An 18,123-nucleotide genomic window follows, 5' to 3' on the forward strand; every position below is an offset into this window, starting at 1 on the left:
AAGCAAAGTTATGACCAAGCTGCTGCTGCTGCTGCTAAGTCGCTTCAGTCGTGTCCGACTCTATGCAACCCCATAGACTGCAGCCCACCAGGCTCCCCCATCCCTGGGATTCTCCAGGTGAGAACACTGGAGTGGGTTGCCATTTCCTTCTCCAATGCATGAAATTGAAAAGTAAAGTGAAGTCGCTCAGTCATGTCTGACTCTTAGCGACCCCATGGACTGCAGCCCACCAGGCTCCTCCATCCATGGGATTTTCCAGGCAAGAGTACTGGAGTGGGGTACCATTGCCTTCTCCGATGACCAACCTAGATAGCATATTAAAAAGCAGAGATATTACTTTGCCAACAAAGGTCTGTCTAGTCAAGGCTATGGTTTTCCAGTGGTCATGTATGGATGTGAGAGTTGGACTGTGAAGAACGCTGAGCACCGAAGAATTGATGCTTTTGAACCATGGTGTTGGAGAAGACTCTTGTGAGTCCCTTGGACTACAAGGAGATCCAACCAGTCCATCCTAAAGGAGACCAGTCCTGGGTATTCATTGGAAGGACTGATGCTGAGGCTGAAACTCCAATACTTTGGCCACCTCATGTGACGAGTTGACTCATTGGAAAAGACTCTGATGCTGGGAGGGATTAGGGGCAGGAGGAGAAGGGGACGACAGAAGATGAGATGGCTGGATGGCATCACCAACTCGATGCACACGAGTTTGGGTGAACTCCGGGAGTTGGTGATGGACAGGGAGGCCTGCCGTGCTGTAAATCATGGGGTCGCAAAGAGTTGGACACGACTGAGCGACTGAACTGAACTGAACTGAGGGGCTAATAACAACTCAGCTGCCACAATAATAATGGTGGAAATAACATTTGCGGGGTGCTTACACCAGGCCCTGTGCTGAACAGAACACGTGATTTATTCCATCTAATACAGACGTTAAATCCATGGGCAAAAGTGCTATTCAGACAGGGGTCCAGGAACTTGGCCAAGGTCGCACAGCTACCCGGAGCCTCCCAGGAGCTTAGAAGGACTCTTCATTCAGATTTGCAGCCCCTGGTTTGGCTTGCATAGTGCTTGACACAATACAGATATTGTCTTCTTTTTTCCCCTCATGATCAGACAGGAAGATAAAAGCCATAAAAAGCAGTCTAGAAATGTATAAAGTTAAAAGTGAACCATACTCCACCCAAGTTAATCATTTTTCTGAATGATTTCTATCCTTAAGGGTAATATTTAAAATAACCACAGTTGAGAATAATTATCCTTTAGATTTTGTCCATATTTGTTTCAGATTTTTGTTTTAAAAGATTTAAAGCCTTAGGGAGTTTCCTGGCAGTTCAGTGGTTAGGACTACACTCTTTTACAGAACTCCGTGGCCAGGGTTCAAACCCTGGTTGGGGAACTGAGATCCCACCAGCCACATTGCAGGGCCAACAACACAACAACAAAATATTAAAAATGCATAGATTAAATTGGAATTCTTCCAGTTCCCCTCTCCTGCCCTATTTCCAGCCTTCCTTCTCTGCCTGCAAGTAATCAAATCCATGAAATTGATGTGTGTCTACAAATAATATTTAACATTATTTGCTGGTTTTATTTCTATAGAAATGGAATAACAGAGAACTTGACATCTTGCAACTTGCTTTTTCACTCTATCCATGCACAGTCCTAGCGGTAAAGAACCCGCCTGCCAATGCAGGAGACATAGGAGATGTGGGTTCGATCCCTGGTCAGGAAGATCCCCTGGAAGAGAGCATGGCAACCCACTTCAATATTCTTGCCTGGAGAATCCCATGGACAGAGGAGCCTGACAGGCTACAGTCCATAGGGTCACAAAGAATCGGACATGACTAAAGCAACTTAGAACACACATGCATTGATCCCTCTGCAACTGTTTTATTTTAAGGTATATATTGAAAAAGGCAACAATGCTGAGTCATAGACTACCCACATTTTTTCCCTGAAATTTTATTTTGAAAAATTTGAAACTGACAGAAAAGTTGTAATTATTAATTTTTGATATAAACTTGTTTTTTTATTTCCCAAACAGATAAGTTATGGTGAAATTCCATCAATAATAAGAACTTTGTCTAATCATAAATATCAAAGTCATTTATAGATAAATAATACAGTAATATTCAAGAAAACACTGTCTGTATTATTGAGAAATTCCTACCCAGATTTCTTTTTAAAGGACCATAACCATATATATTTTGGATACAAGTCCCAGTCTCTGACTTGTGTCTTTCACAGAGCAGAAGTGTATTTTTTTTTTTTTACTTTAATATACTCCAACTTAGCAGTTCTTTCCCATTTCCTCCACATTCAGTGATGTCATATTGGTAGCTAGATTTTTCCCATTCACTACTAAGTGAATGGGGAAATTGTGAAATATAAGAGCAGTTAAATCAAAAGAAAAATATAATACCCATATTGTATATATGTATACAAAATAAAAAAACTTCCCTGGTACATAAAAATAAAAGTAATAGACCAACTGGGATGATTCAATAGGAGGTTAGCAGGAGGCAGGGGTGTACTGATTAATGTTTTACAACCAGTTCTGATGTGGGGGGGGGGGGGGGCGGGTGGGGGAAACCTTGATTTGTAGAGTTTGCAAATTTCTAATGTGTAAGTATTTGCACTCTGACTCATTTCTAGCTACCTATATGGCATCACTGAATGTGGAGGAAATGGGAAAAAACTGCTAAGTTGGAGTATATTAAAGTAAATAATAATAAACTTCTGCTCTGTGAAAGACACAAGTCAGAGTCTGAGACTTGTATCCAAAATATACAGAGAACACCTGAAACTCAACAATAAGAAAACAACTCATTACAAAGTGGGCAAAAGGCCTGAGCAGACAGCTCACCAAATGTGAAGATACACAAGTGGCAAAGAAGCGTGTGGAAAGGCGTTCCCCGTGATCCGTCTCTAGGGAATGACATATTGAAACAACCAGAACACACCATCACCAAGGCGCAAATCCGAAATCCTCACAGCACCCAGTGTTGCTGGGGACGCGGTGCCGCAGGAACACACGCTGCTGGTGGGAAGGCTAAACAGTGCGGCCGTTCTGGAAGACGGTTTGGCTGTTTCCTACAAAACTAAATATAGTCTTACCATGCTGTCCAGAAATTGCACTCCAGATATTTATTCAATCGAGTTGAAAGCTTATGCCCACATAAAAAACTCGTGCACAAATGTTTATGGCGTTTTTATTCATCATCACCACAAAACAGAAGCAACCAAGATGTCTTTGAGTGAGTAGATGGATAAACAAGCTGTGGTTACAGCCATACCATGGGATATCGTTCAGTAACAAAAGACATGAGCTGTCAAACCACAAAACGACACGGAAGAAACTTAAAGGTATCTTACGAAGTGAAAGAAACCAATCTGAAAAACCTACGTACCCTATGAGTCCAACTTTATGACGTTCTGGAATAGGCGAACCTATTGAGACAGTAAAGAGATCAGTGTTTGCCAAGAGTTTTGATGAAGAGAGCACATTAGCAGATGAAACCCAGGGGGATGCTTAAGGCAGTGAAACCATTCTGTAAAATGCAGTGCTGATCGATACTTGGCATTACACATTTGTCAAAACCCAGAGAATAAACAACACAAAGACTCAACCTTAATGCAAACTGTAGACATTAGTTAATAATAAGGCATCTATATTGGTTCATTCATTTTAACAGATGTACCACACTAACGCAAGATATTAATAGCAGGGGAAACCATGTCTGTGGCCAGGCTGGGAGGAGGTGCATGGGAATTCTGTACAATTCTTCTGTAAATATAAAACTGTTCCAAAATACAAAATCAACCTTTATTAACTTAAAAGAACTATTGTTGCAATATGTGCTTTTACTTGATTACATACTTTATTTTGTTTAAAGCTGAAATATAGTTGATGTACAATTATGTTAATTTCAGATGTATTATATAGAGATTTTACATTTGCATACATTATGAAATGACCACCATAATAGGTCTAATAACTATCTGCCTCCATACAAAGTTATTATGATATTATTGACCATATTTCTTCTGCTGTATATCACATCCCTGAGGCTTATTTGTTTTATAACTGAGGGCTTATACTTCTTAATCCCTTTTATCTATTTCATCCAACTCCCAACCCCTCCCCTCTGGCAACTATTTATTCGTTCTCTGTATCTATAGGTTTGTTTCCATTTTGTCTCTTTTGTTTTGTTTTTTTTACTTTCCCCATATAAGTGAGATCATAGAGTATTTGTATTATTCTGCCTGATTTTTTTCACTTACATAATACACTCTAGTTCCATCAGTGTTTTCACAAGTGGCAAGATTTCATTTTTTGTGGCTTAGTAATATTTTATTGTATATATGTGTGTGTATATATATATGCATATTTCTATACCCCACTTCTGCTGATGGACTCTTTCCACATCTTGACTATTGTTAACAGTGCTGCTATGAACATTGGGGTGCATATGTCATGGTTTTGGTTTCTTCTGCTAAGTACCCAGACGTGAAATTGCTGTATCATAAGGTAGTTTTATTTTCACTTTTCTAAGGAACTTCCACACTGCTTGACTATACCAGTTTACATTCCTACCCACAACGCAGGAGAGCTCCCTTTTGTCCACAGCCTTGACAACACCGGTTATTTGGTACTTTTTGATGACAACTATCCTGAAAATGTGTGGTGATGCCTCTTTATGGTTTTGATCTGCATTCCCCTGATGATTCATGAAGACTACACATTCTCGATTACAATGCAAATACAGTCAAGATTTTATTTTCTTTCTCTGTTCAGAGCCTTTTTGTCTTTGACTGGCTTTCACATTCTTGGGCAGTGCTTCTTAAGTTTTATTGTGCCTATGAAACACCTGGGAATCTTTTTAAGATACAGATTCTGATCTATGGGTCTTGGGTGAGGCTGGAGACTTGTACACACAAGCTCCCTGGTGGTCCCCATACTGCGAGCATACTTTCTTATCTGTAAAATGAGACGATAATGCTCCATTCTAGTTAAGGGTCCTTCCAACTCTGCATTTATGATTTTCATTCTAAGTACATTCATCCCAAATAAGGACCTGGCTCTTCCTACTCCAGGGCAAAGGTTTGAAGTTCCCACTTGCATCCGGCTCCCCCTGCCCCACTGCCCTCTCCTTCCCCCACCCCTTGCTCATCCTACCTTTGGTCCATTGACCAGGAGTCAGATAAGGCCTTTCAAATGCCTGACTTCACATCTCAGAACCAAGAGAGATCCAGTTCTAGGACAGATGGCCTCTCCTGGACAGATCCCAGGATGCTGACGACAGAACACCTCCAACCACAGTTTCCACCGACATCAGACAGCCTCAGAGACATCTGGCTGAAGAAGTTCCTGGCTCCATCCTAGAGCCAAAGAAGATTTTGCTACAACTGAATAGATTCAGAGAGTCAACTAAGGAAATGACAGGCTAGGCAGCCAGCACAAACCAGAGCACTTATCTGCTGTGGGAAAATCAGACTCTTGGTTTAAACCAAACAGGAACTCTTCAAGAAGCCACAAGTGCGTGTTTCCCTGACCCTTCCTTGGGTCATCTCAGTTGCAGGTCCTGGGCCTCTAGAAATTTCAGACCATAGTTCCATCCAGTTGTGAGCCAATTGTGACCCAGATGAGCAGCGTATCGGGCAGCTCAGAGCCTCCCTCAGGGGGAACCTAGAGTCTTGGTACCTTACCTCTTGGTGTCTATGCACCCACACGCACTATTTCAGGCAGGAAGAAGAGGCCCACAGTCATAATTGTGCTGAGAGATTTGTAAGTGCAGCAGGAGAGTCACAGTGAAGCACATATGAAATGGCCATTCTAAGCATCAACATTTTAAAGTGGAAAACAGAATGAAGTATGTTCTCTGGAAAAGATGAAGAGGTGGGTTTATCTGTGTCCCTGGATCTAACTTCAGAGAGAGGTTTGAGCAATGGAAAGTTGCAGCCAACCTAGAAGGGAGGTAAGGCATCACTAACTACATGGTCCACGAAAGGTCATTAAGTCCATTCCATGCTGCAATGAAAGATTTGCTTTATCCAGCTCCTGGCCTCCTTCTAAAGGTCATTCCAACACTAATCTCTGGTTGCTTCTGGGTCTTAAAACCATTTCCAAAATAAGAGTCCTTTCACATGTAGTTTAAACCTGCCATTATATTGTATCTCTCTCTCTCTCTCTCTCAAAAGTACTGAATTGATTGAAGATAAAAGCAGCTCGATAATTCCATCTTTTAAAAATAATTCCAGCTTTACAACATGGCTTCAAAGTGCCATAGGTGGAGCCAATTTAAGACCAGGAAACCTGCAGTAATCTGGCCCTTTCTGACCTCTCTGCTTTGATTTCACTCTATGTACTTTGTCCAAATGGCCTTTTCTCACTTCCTCCAACAGCACACTTCCTGCTGTATACAGTCATAGTCCTCGCAGCTTCCACTGCCTAGACTGAGCCCAGCAGGCTACCCCTAGTGCTCCACTTAGGACTGGAGATTTAATTTATTTAGAAGATAACTATTTGCAGAAGGGCAGTGCATCCTACACAATCATGGGGACTGGGGGTCCTGGAAAAGCAGACCGAGCTTTCAGAAAATACCTGCAGAGTCACATCACAGAACTTCTTGGCCAAGGGAGATGCTGTTTCTGCTCATTAAATGATAAAGCTGTTGTCAGAGCTTCCAAAAACACTACAACACTCTACCAGCAAATTGATGCCTTCCATCCTGCGCCTTTGTCCATTCACTCAGGTCTTATTTCAAATCTCAAACAAATATATCTGATAAGGCAGACTATTCAAACATATGGCATCATACTTGCAAGGGAGTCTAATGTAAGTTTTCCAGCCTCAGCAGTACAAGCAGGTGGACTAGAAGGATCTGAAACAGATGCTGAACAAGCCAGTCCATTCAAAGCTTCCAGAGTCTTTTTGTTCACTCAAGTGCCATAAACACCCTCTTCCCATATTTATACCTCCCTTCCAACTAAGTGGCCCCACTTTGAGTCTATTGTTCCAGTGCCATAAAGACCCCAAATGGCCATGTGGTAATTCCATATGCAGTTAACTTTCAGTTTAATTGAACCAGTTTTGCATACCCTAGGGAAGGTGTGATAGAATTCCAGCTGAGTTATTTCAAATCCGAAAAGATGATGCTATTAAAGTGCTGCACTCAATATGCCAGGAAATTTGGAAAACTCAGCAGTGGCCACAGGACTGGAAAATGTCAGTTTTCATTCTAATCCTAAAGAAAGGCTGTTGAGGTCCTTTAATGGACCGGAACCTGGTGGTACAGAGTCGACGATAAGAAAGTAAAAGAGAGAAAGAGGCTGATATTCCTTGGTTTACACAGAAAAACCAATAAAGCCTTTGACACAAGGCTTGCACTGCTTCATGTAGGCACCAGGTGCCCTCTCGAGGGGGTAAAGGCACAGTGCACCTTCTCGAGAGGGTCTTAGAAGCCCAGGCAAGAAAGTGAGCTCAGTGGGCTTCTGCACTCCAAAGAATCAGCCTGAGAGAGAGAGAGAGAGAGACACGGGGACCCAAGCTCTGATGGAGCAAAGGTGTTTTATTTAACATAGTGTGGGTATATATACTGTCTTACAAGGTAGCTAGCAAAGATAAAATCAAAAGTCCAGACTTACAAATTATCAAGGAAACATAAGGCAATCCATATCAAAGAGAGACAGTTGTAAATAATCACTTTTACCGTATGGTTCATAAAAAGGAAGAGGCTTGTAAATAGTTACTTATCACCGTATGGAAAAACTAACGAAGGAAATGCATGCATTCTTCAGCCCCTGGGAGTATTTCGCTGCTCCACTTAATTCCTGAATATTCAGGAATTAATAAGGGACAGAGGATTCATGAAAGATCCAAAACAGCACACAGGAAGCCTCCTGTTAAATGCTTCCTGAAAAAAGACAATGCCAAAGAATGCTCTAAGTACCACACAATTGCATTGAAAAAGCAAGAGAGTTCCAGAAAAACATCTACTTCTACTTCCTTCACTATGCCAAAGCCTTTGATTGTGTGGATCACAATAAACTGTGGAAAATTCTTAAAGAGATGGGAATGCCAGACCACCTTACTTGCCTCCTGAGAAACCTGTATGCAGGTCAACAAGCAACATTTAGAACCAGACATGGAGCAACAGACCTGTTCCAAACTGGGAAAAGAGTACGTCAAGGCTGTATATTGTCACCCTGCTTATTTAACTTATATACAGAGTACATTATACAAAATGCTGGGCTGGATGAAGCACAAGCTGGAATCAAGATTGCCAGGAGAAATATCAATAACCTCAGATAAATGCAGATGACACCACCCTTATGGCAGAAAGGGGAAAGGACTAAAGAGCCTCTTGATGAAGGTGAAAGAGGAGAGTGAAAAAGTTGGCTTAAAACTCAATATTCAAAAAACTAAGATCATGGCATCTGGTCCCATCACTTCATGGCAAATAGATGGGAAAACAATGGAAAAAGTGACAGACTTTATTGTCTTAGGTCCAAAATCACTGAAGATGGTGACTGCAGCCGTGAAATTAAAAGACATTTGCTCCTTGGAAGAAAAGCTATGACAAACCTAGACAGTGTATTAAAAAGCAGAGACATTACTTTGCCAACAAAGGTCCGTCTAGTCAGAGCTATGGTTTTTCCCATAGTCATGTGTGGATGTGACAGTTGGACCATAAAGAAGGCTGAGTGCCGAAGAACTGATGTTTTCAAACTGTGGTGTTGGAGAAGACTCTTGAGAATCACTTGGACAGCAAGGAGATCAAATCAGTCAATCTGGAAGGAAATCAGCCCTGAATGTTCATTGGAAAGACTGATGCTATAGCTGAAGCTCCAATACTTTGGCCACCTGATGTGAAGATCCGACTCACTGGAAAAGACCCTGATGCTGGGAAAAAAAATTGAGGGCAGGCAGTGAAGAGGGTGGTAGAGAAGGAGATGGTTGGATGGCAACACGGACTCAATGGGTGCGAGTCTGAACAAACTCTGGGAGATAGTGAATTACAGGGAAGCCTGGCATGCTGCGGTCTATGGGGTTGCAAAGAGTCAGACACAACTGAGTGACTGAACAACAGGGAAGGTGCTCCTTACCTGGACACTAGTATCTTTAATCTCCCAAAGGAGCCAGTCTGTGGCCCTGGACACAATCAGGAAACTGACTTGTCAGACTGAGAAGCTGCTGCAGGAGCTACCATCTCCTGAATCTCGACACCCCTGCTACAAGTTGCACCAGGAACATGGATGCCTCAGACCCCAGCTCATTCTCCGATTAAATCAGCTCCGAATTCAAGACTTATGTAACTGTAACTTATTTACAGAATTTACATCTAATTCAGAAACCGAGCTGCCAAAGAAACCAGGACTGTTGCCTGCAAGAAACCCCTTTTAAATATAAAGACACACACAGCTTGAAAATAAAGGGATGGAGAAAGATATTCTATGCTATCACTAATAAAAAGAAGGCAGGAACAACTATGTTAGTTTCAGACAAAGCATACTTCAGAGCAAGGAAAATTACCAGGAATAAAGTGGAGCATTTTCATAATAATAAAGAGGTTGGTTTTCCAGGAAGATATAACAATCTTTATTGTGTATGTCCCTATCAACAGAACATCAAAACTGAGCAGGACCATCAATCAACTAAATGACTAATAGAGTACTTTCGTTAACAACAGCAGAATAATGGAGCACTTCAGTCAATAACAGCAGAGTACACATTCTTCCCAAGCTCTTGTGAAACATTCACTAAGGTAAACCACTTTCTGCGCGATAAAACACACCTTAAATTTAAAAGAACAGAAATCATACAATGCTCTCAGGCCACAGTAAAATTAAACTAGAAACGAGCAACAGAAAGATAGCTGGAAAATCTTAAAACACTTACCAATTAAAGAGCACAGTTCTAAATAACACATGAATCGAAGAAGAAGTCTCAGGATTAATTAGAAGATGTTTTGTGTTAAATGAAAATGAAAACACAACTCATCAAAATTTGTGGGTTACACTGAAAGCAGTGTTTGGGGAGAATTTGCAGCATTGAATGCATATATTAGGAAAGGGGATCTAAAATCAATAGTCTAAGCTTCCACCTTTGGAAATAGAAAAAGAAAAAGCAAATAAAACTCAAAGTAAGTAGGAGAAAAGAAATAACAAAAGTGAGAGAAATCAATGGAACTAAAAGCAGGAAATCAGCAGAAAAAAAGCAACGAAACCAAAAGCTGTTTCTTTGAAAAGATTAATAAAATCAATAACCTCCAGTGAGGCATCTAAAAAGAGAGAGCATATACAAACACTAATTTTAAATGAAAAAGGGGTCACCACTATTGATCCCATGGATATCAAGAGGATATCCCATCTATCCCATGGACATAAAGAAATATTATGAGCAACTCTATGCTGACAAAGTTGATAGATCAGGAGGAATGGGACAATTCCTCAAAAAACACAACGTATGAAATTCATAAAGAAGAAAAAGATCCCTCAAATAGGCTGATATTTATTAAAGAAATTGAGCTGATAGCTAATAACCTTCCAAAACAAAAAACACCTGGCCCAGATGATTTCAGTGGTGAATTCTATCAAATATTTAAGGAAGAAATTACACCACTTTTCTACAATCTCTCCCAGAAAATTCTTACAGAAACTCCCTAACTCATTCTACAAGGCCAATATTATTCTGATACCGAAACCAGACACAAACATTACAAGGAAGGAAAACTATAGACTGACATCTCTTATAAGCATAGGTACAAACATTCTCAAGGAAATTAACAAATCAAATCCAGTAATATATTAAAGGAAAAAACTGTATCTCACAGTCAAGTGGGATTTATTCCAGATATGCAAGGTTGGTTTGATATTTGAAAATCAATTAATGTGCTGTATCACATCAGCAATTTAAAGAAGAAAAGCCACCTAATCATAACAATAGACACAGAAGGCTTTTGACAAAATCCAACACTCACTTTTTCCCCCAACACTCAGTCATGATAAAAATTCTCAGAAATCAGGACTAGAAAGGGACTTCGTCAGCTTGTTAAAGAACATCTAGAAAAAAATCTACAATTAAAATCATACTTACTGATGAAAAACTAGATGCTTCTTTACTAAGATCCAGAACAAGACAAAAATGTCCCATCTTACCATTCTTATTCAACATGACGCTGGAGGCAAAAGGAACAAAAGTATACTTATGGGGAAGAAAGCAATAAAACTATCTGTTTTCACAGATGATATGGTTGTCTATGTAGAAATCAAAGAAAAACAAAGAGTCAACAGCAATAGAAAAAAAACAAACCCTGTGGAACTGATAAGCGATTATAGCAAGATAGCAGGATACAAGGTCAGTACGCAAAAGCCATTGCTTTTCCAGGAAATTACAGCCATTATCTTGTAATTTTTAATGGAGTATACTCTGTAGAAATACTGTCACTATCCTATACATCTGAAATTAATATAATGTAGTATCAAATATACTTCAATTAAAAAGTCAATTACCTCCCTATACATTAGCAATGAACAATTAGAAATTGAAAATTTAAATATTATTAAATTAGCACTCAAAAATGAAATAATTAGATATAATTCTTACAAAATATGTACAAGATCTATATAAGGAAAATATAAAACTCTGATGGAAGATATCAAACAATGAAATGAATAAAGAGATATTCCATGTTCATTGATAGAAAGTCTCAATATTGCTAAGATGTCAGTTCTCCCCAACTTGATCTATACATTCAAAGCAATCCCAATAAAAATCCCAGCTGGTTATTTTGAGGATATTGACAAGCTGATTCTAAAGTTCATGTGAAGAGATAAAAAAAAATCAAAAATAGCCAACACAATATTGAAGTAAAACAACAAAGTTGGAGGACTGATACTACCTCACTTCAAGACTTACTGGAAAGCTACAGTAATCAAGACAGTGTGTTATTGCCAAAAGGACAGACGTACAGATCAATGGAACAGAATCAAGAGCTCACAAATAGATGCACACAGATAAAATCAACTGCTCTTTGACAAAGGAGAAAGGCAATTGATGGAGAAGGTCCTTGATGGAGAAAGGACAATCTTTTCAACAAATGGTGCTGGAACAATGAGCTTCCACATTGAAAAAGAGAGAGAATCTAGACACAGACCTTACAATTAACTCAAAATGGACCATAGACCTAAATACAAAACTACAAAACTTCTAGAAGGCAACATCAGAGAAACTCTAGATGACCCTGGGTTTGGTGATGTCTTTCTAAATACATTGCACTTCATTACGTTAAAAACTTCTATACCTCAAAAGACACAGTCAAGAGAATAGGAAGACACAGACTGGGAGATAACATTTAAGTAATTGAACAATATTTTTACCCCCACAGGGGTATTGGTTTGCAATTCTGAAACTACTTGATTTGCCCTAGAGTTGGACAAATGAGTAAATACACTGAATAATGAAGCTCTGTTAGAGAAAGAAATTCTAAATAGGGAAAGGGAGTGGAAGGGAGATTCAAGACAGAGGGGACATATGTGTACTTATGGCTGATTCACATTATTTTACGGCAGAAGCCAACACAACTTTGTAAAGCAATTATCCTCCAATTAAAAATAAATTTTAAATAAATCAATAAATCGGGAAAGGGAATCCTCTGGTGTTAGATTGGGATTGGAGGCATCGATGTTAACTCATTGTGTGAGTGCATGTGTGTGTGTGTGTGTGTGTGTTTGTGTGTGAGCGTTTGTGAGAGAGAGAGAGAGAGAATGTTTTACTTCCCAACTTTGACTGCTGAAAAGGCCCAGAAGCAGTGACATCCCAGGAGCAATATGCACCCCTGGCTCCCAGATCTTTGTTTCTAAATACCATTGTCAAAGGGAAGAAAAACAAGAAAGAGAGAAGGAAGAAAGGAACCAGGACTTGCTGGAGAAATGTCTGATTCCAGGGCTTGGGAATGTTAAATAAAAGATAAGCTTGAAACATCTTGTGGGGAGAGGAAGGATGTGCTAAGAAAAAAAGATATTATGAGGGTGTGCCAAAAGGACATAAACTGTCAACTTGAAGGTGCTCTCCACACCGAGATGGAACATTTTGACCAAGAAAGCAAATAATGGTTGTACTGAATTATAACCCATGGATGAAAATAATGAGTACGTATTGATGCTATTGTTCAGTCACTAATTATCTGACTCTTTGTGACCCCATGGATTGCAGCATGCCAGGCTCCTCTGTCCTCCACTATCTCCCAGAGTTTGCTGAAATTCATGTTCATTGGGTCAGTGGTGCTATCTAACTATCTCATCCTCTGCTGCCCCTTTCTCCTTTTGCCTTCAATCTTTCCCAGCATCAGGGTCTTTTCCAATGAGTCAGCTCTTTGCATCAGGTGGCCAAAGTATTGGAGTTTTAGCTTCAGCATCAGGCCTTCCAATGAATATTCAGGGTTGGTTTCCTTTAGGATTGACTGGTTTAATCTCCTTGCTATCCAAGGGACTCTCAAGAATCTTCTCCAGAACCACATAATGATATAAATAATTGAATACATTAATGTAAAGAAAAGCTCTTACCTAGAGTGGATTTCAAATCCTTAATGTTGAAGGAATGAGGGTCCCAAAAGACACCGATTATCAAACTGTTGTAAGAACAAAACATGGATTCAAGCTAAAATTAGTTAGTGGAAGTATGAGCAGAAATGATCTCCCAGTAGCTCCCTCTGCCCAAGATTATTACTAATTACAAAAGGAAAAATAATAACTGTTCAGTGGAGAAACTGGGCAGATACCACCTTAACCACGTGATCAAGATGAACACCAATACACTAACATGTGTAAGCAGATACCCAGTGGGAATTTGCTGTATGACTTCAGCTCGGTTCAGTCTCTCAGTTGTGTTCAATGCTTTGCGGTCCCATGGACTGCAGCATGCCAGGCCTCCCTGTCCATCACCAGCTCCCAGAGTGACCTCAAACTCATGTCCATCGAGTCGGTGATGCCATCTAACCGTCTCATCCTCTGTCGTCCCCTTCTATTCCTGCCTTCAATCTTTCCCAGCATCAGGGTCTTTTCCAATGAGTCAGTCCTTTGCATCAGGTGGTCAAAGTATTGGAGTTTCAGCTTCAGCACCAGTTCTTCCAATGAATATTCAGGACTGATTTCCTTTAGGATTGACTGGTTGGATCTCTGTGCAGTCCAAGGGACTCTCAAGAGTCTTCTCCAGCACCACAGTTCAAAAGCATCAATTCTTTGGCACTCAGCTTTATTTATAGTCCAACTCTCACATCCATACATGACCACTGGAAAAACCATAACTTTGACTAGACGGACCTTTATTAGCAAAGTAACATCTCTGCTTTGTAATATGCTGTCTAGATTGGTTAAAGCTTTCTTCCAAGGAGCAAGTGTCTTTTTAATTTCATCGCTGCAATCACCATCTGCAGTGATTTTGGAGCCCAAGAAAATAAGCCTGTTACAGTTTCCATTGTTTCCCCATCTATTTGCCATGAAGTGATGGGACCAGATGCCATGATCTTAGTTTTCTGAATGTTGAGTTTTAAGCCAGCTTTTTCACTCTCCTCTTTCACTTTTATCAAGAGGTTCTTTAGTTCGTCTTCTCTTTCTGCCATAAGGGTGTCATCTGCATATCTGAGGTTATTGATATTTCTCCCGGCAATGTTGATTCCAACTTGTGCTTCATCCAGCCCAGCGTTTCTCATGATGTACTCTGCATATAAGTTAAATAAACAGGATGACGATATACAGCCTTGACATACTCCTTTCCCTATTTGAAAGAAGTCTGTGTTCCATGTCCAGTTCTAATTGTTGCTTCTTGACCTGGATACAGATTTCTCAGAAGGCAGATCAGGTGGTCTGGTATTCCCGTTTCTTTCAGAATTTTCCACAGTTTATTGTGATCCACACAATCAAAGGCTTTGGCATAGTCAATGAAGCAGAAGTAAATGTTTTTCTTGAACTCTCTTGCTTTTTTTGATGATCCAACAGATGTTGGCAATCTGATCTCTGGTTCCTCTGCCTTTTCTAAATCCAGCCTGAACATCTGGAATTTCATGGTTCACATACTGTTGAAGTCTGGCTTGGAGAATTTTGAGCATGACCTTGCTAGCATGTGAGATGAGTGCAATTGCGTGATGGTTTGAACATTCTTTGGCATTGCCTTTCTTTGGGATTCATGACTCATGGAACTCAAACTGGGGCTCTGTGATAACCTAGAGGAGTGGGACTGGGAAGGAGGTGGGAAGGAGTTTCAAGAAGGAGGGGACATAAGTACACCTATGGTTAATTCATGTTGATGTATGACATTGTAAAGCTATCATTAATCAATTAAAAATACAGAAATATTTTTTAGAATGGTAATAAGAGCTCTCATTATCACATACCATAGATTAGATCTCCTGAGAAAGGTACAATATCATTTCTATGATATTCTTGCCAAAAAATGCATAACTTCATTCTAATCATGAGAAATATCAGACAAACTTGAACTGAGGAACACTCTAAAATGCCTTAGCAGTGCTCTTCAGAAGTCTCAAGTTCACAAAAAGCAAAGAAAGACAAAGGAGCTGTCACAGATCAAAAGAGACATAGGAGCCCTAAAAATTACATGTGCTAGGAGATCCTGGGTGGAAATCTGGACTAGAAAAAACGAAAGATACTAATAGGAAAACAGATGACATTCAAATAAGGTCTGTAGATTAGCTAATCATGCCCATTTTCTGGTTTCCATAATTGTATCGTGGCTATGTGCAGAATGTTAACATTCAGGGGATGAGGGGGATATAGGAATTCTACGTTTGCAACTGTTGACCTGAAACAAATACCTAGACTGTCAGATATTTCCCAGCAGTGGTGGGTTTCTTTGGCATCAGCAGAGCATAACTCGGGGTCTGCGACAGTGACGCACCACACGCAAGTCCCTGCATGGTAAGGAGAGGAGAGTTCTTCTGTAGAGGAACAAGGGACGTTGGGAAGGGCTACAGGAAACAAAGCTTCCTTGGCTTTCCCTTGGCTGGGTCCTCACCAGGAAGGAAGACCGGTGTTTCCTTCTTCCTATCTGGCTCTGCTTTCCTTACATGGTGTGAAAGTTCTGCCTTCTAGCTGCCCAACTCAGTTTCACTGAAATTTCTATTTATTCATTTCTTACACAACTTTCCTGTAAATGTATTTCCAAATTATTATTTTTTTAAAAAAAAGAGTAGTGAGTACCTTTTCCTTAGAAAGGAAAGAGTAGGAACCAGAGAGTACAGGAAAAAGTCCAGCCATAAATAATCCTGATATTGGAAGCAACCACTGATGAAAGGCTGACTCTTCTAATTATGAATAACGCAAGAAAACTTTTCTGACTGTCCCATCGGGGCACATCCATCCCACATAGAGTAGCAGCCATCTTCACACTCCTGCTTCCTCTCATCCATCTCTTTCCCCTTGCTCATCACTAACTAAATTTCTACAGCTGACTCTTGAACAACAAAGAGTTGAATTCTGCAGGTCCAGTAACACATGGATTATTTTTCCATAAAAATATGTGAATTTAGTAAATGCACTGCAGGAATACATAAGCTGAGGTTGACTGAATCTGTACGTATGGGGACTATAAGATATTAAACGCTATGCACAGTAACTATAAGGCTATGCGCAGACTTTTGACTGTGTGGCGGTCGGCATGCCTGATCCTGCGCTCTTCAAGGATCAGCTGTGTATCACGTGTCTGTTGTGTCTTCTGTTTTACTGTCTGTCTCTCTTCACCAAAATGTAAGCGCCATGAGAGTAGAGAATTTTTCCTTCTTCACTGATGTACTCCAAGTGCTTAAATTAATCTTTGGGGGATGTCCCTGGTGGTCCAGTGGCTAAGACTCCACTCTCCGAATGCAGGGGCCTGGGTTCAGTCCCTGGTCAGGGAACTAGATCCCACATGCCTCCAGTAAGATTCACATGCTACAGATAAAAAGATCGCCCGTACCACAACAAGGATCTCCATACCTCAACAGGCAGGACCTGGTGCTGCCGAATAAATAAATAAAAACAAATATTTTTAAAATGTATTTTTAAAAGATATCCTTTTAAACAGACATAAATAAATATATTAGTCTTTGGATGAAGGTGGCTGGAAAGTGAAAGCGTTAGTTGCTTAGCCATGTGCAGCCCTTTGCCACCATACAGACTGTAGCCCACCAAGCTCCTCTGCCCACGGAAATCTCCAGGCAAGAATCCTGGAATGGGTAGCCATTCCCTTCTCCAGGGGATCTTCTCAACTCAAGGATCGAACCCAGATCTCCTACACTGCAGGCAGATTCTTTACCGTCTGCAGCCACCTGGATGAAGGTGGCTAGACAAGAAGCCAAATCATGGACTTTGATTCTTCAGGGAGATCTTGAAAAGATGAGGAAAGGAGAGGCAGTGTGTGACATCACCAGGGTCTTTGGGGACTGGGGCCTGGACGTGATACCAGGAGCCACCAGGGTATACGGAGGGGGACCAGAATGCTTGTCATTGAATGACAATATTCTGAACGGAGGTGCCTAACAAAAGGCCGCAGTCTAGCTAGCCCATCACCTCTGAGCCTTCATGTAGGCCTAAAACAAATGGCCAGGGGAGTAAAAAATCTGTTGACTAAAAAAAAAGGCAGAACCTAAACTTTGAGAATTGCTTTACTTGGGGCATTACTGAGGGCTTCAGCCCGGATGCAGCCTCTCAGGTAGCTCTGAGGACGGTACTGAGAGATGAGGGAGGAGCCAGGATATACAGGGGCTGGGGAAACACACACACACACACACACACACACCCCAAATAGGTAGTAAAACATCAAAAAATCACTGTTAATTAAAGCAAAACCAGACATCTCAGGTTAATTAATTTAGTGCTTTTCTCTGTGTGGGCAGATGCAAGAGTCTGGCCTTGGTCTTCTCTGGTGGTCCACTGGTTACAGCCCACCTGCCAATGCAGGGGATGCGGGTTCAATCCCTGGTCCAGGGAGATCCCACATGCCTGGGAGCAACTAAGCCTGAGCACAGCTGCAACTACATCAGTCCCTCGAGAGGCCGTGAGATGCCTCTGGAGTCCACTTGCCTAGAGCCTGTGTTCTGCAACCAGAGAAGGCACTGTGTTGAGAAG

At 40.8% G+C, this 18,123-nt stretch overlaps 1 protein-coding gene across 2 annotated transcripts in view; it reads right to left on the bottom strand.

Moving 5' to 3' along the window:
- The window catches only part of PLA2G5 (phospholipase A2 group V), a 49,683-nt gene that overhangs the window by 24,773 nt on the left and 6,787 nt on the right, over positions 1-18,123 (bottom strand). The window contains exon 1 of one of the 2 annotated variants that reach the window (XM_044938185.1): positions 11,099-11,210. The exons of the other annotated variant lie outside the window; for it this stretch is intronic. Within the exon in view, the coding sequence (XP_044794120.1) occupies positions 11,099-11,163 (65 nt within the window). The 5' untranslated portion in view covers positions 11,164-11,210. Of the gene's footprint in view, positions 1-11,098; positions 11,211-18,123 lie in introns of those variants that run through there. 2 annotated transcript variants of the gene reach the window in all.

Source organism: Bubalus bubalis, chromosome 2, assembly GCF_019923935.1.
Source record: "Bubalus bubalis isolate 160015118507 breed Murrah chromosome 2, NDDB_SH_1, whole genome shotgun sequence".
In the NCBI taxonomy this organism is placed as follows: Eukaryota; Metazoa; Chordata; class Mammalia; order Artiodactyla; family Bovidae; genus Bubalus; species Bubalus bubalis.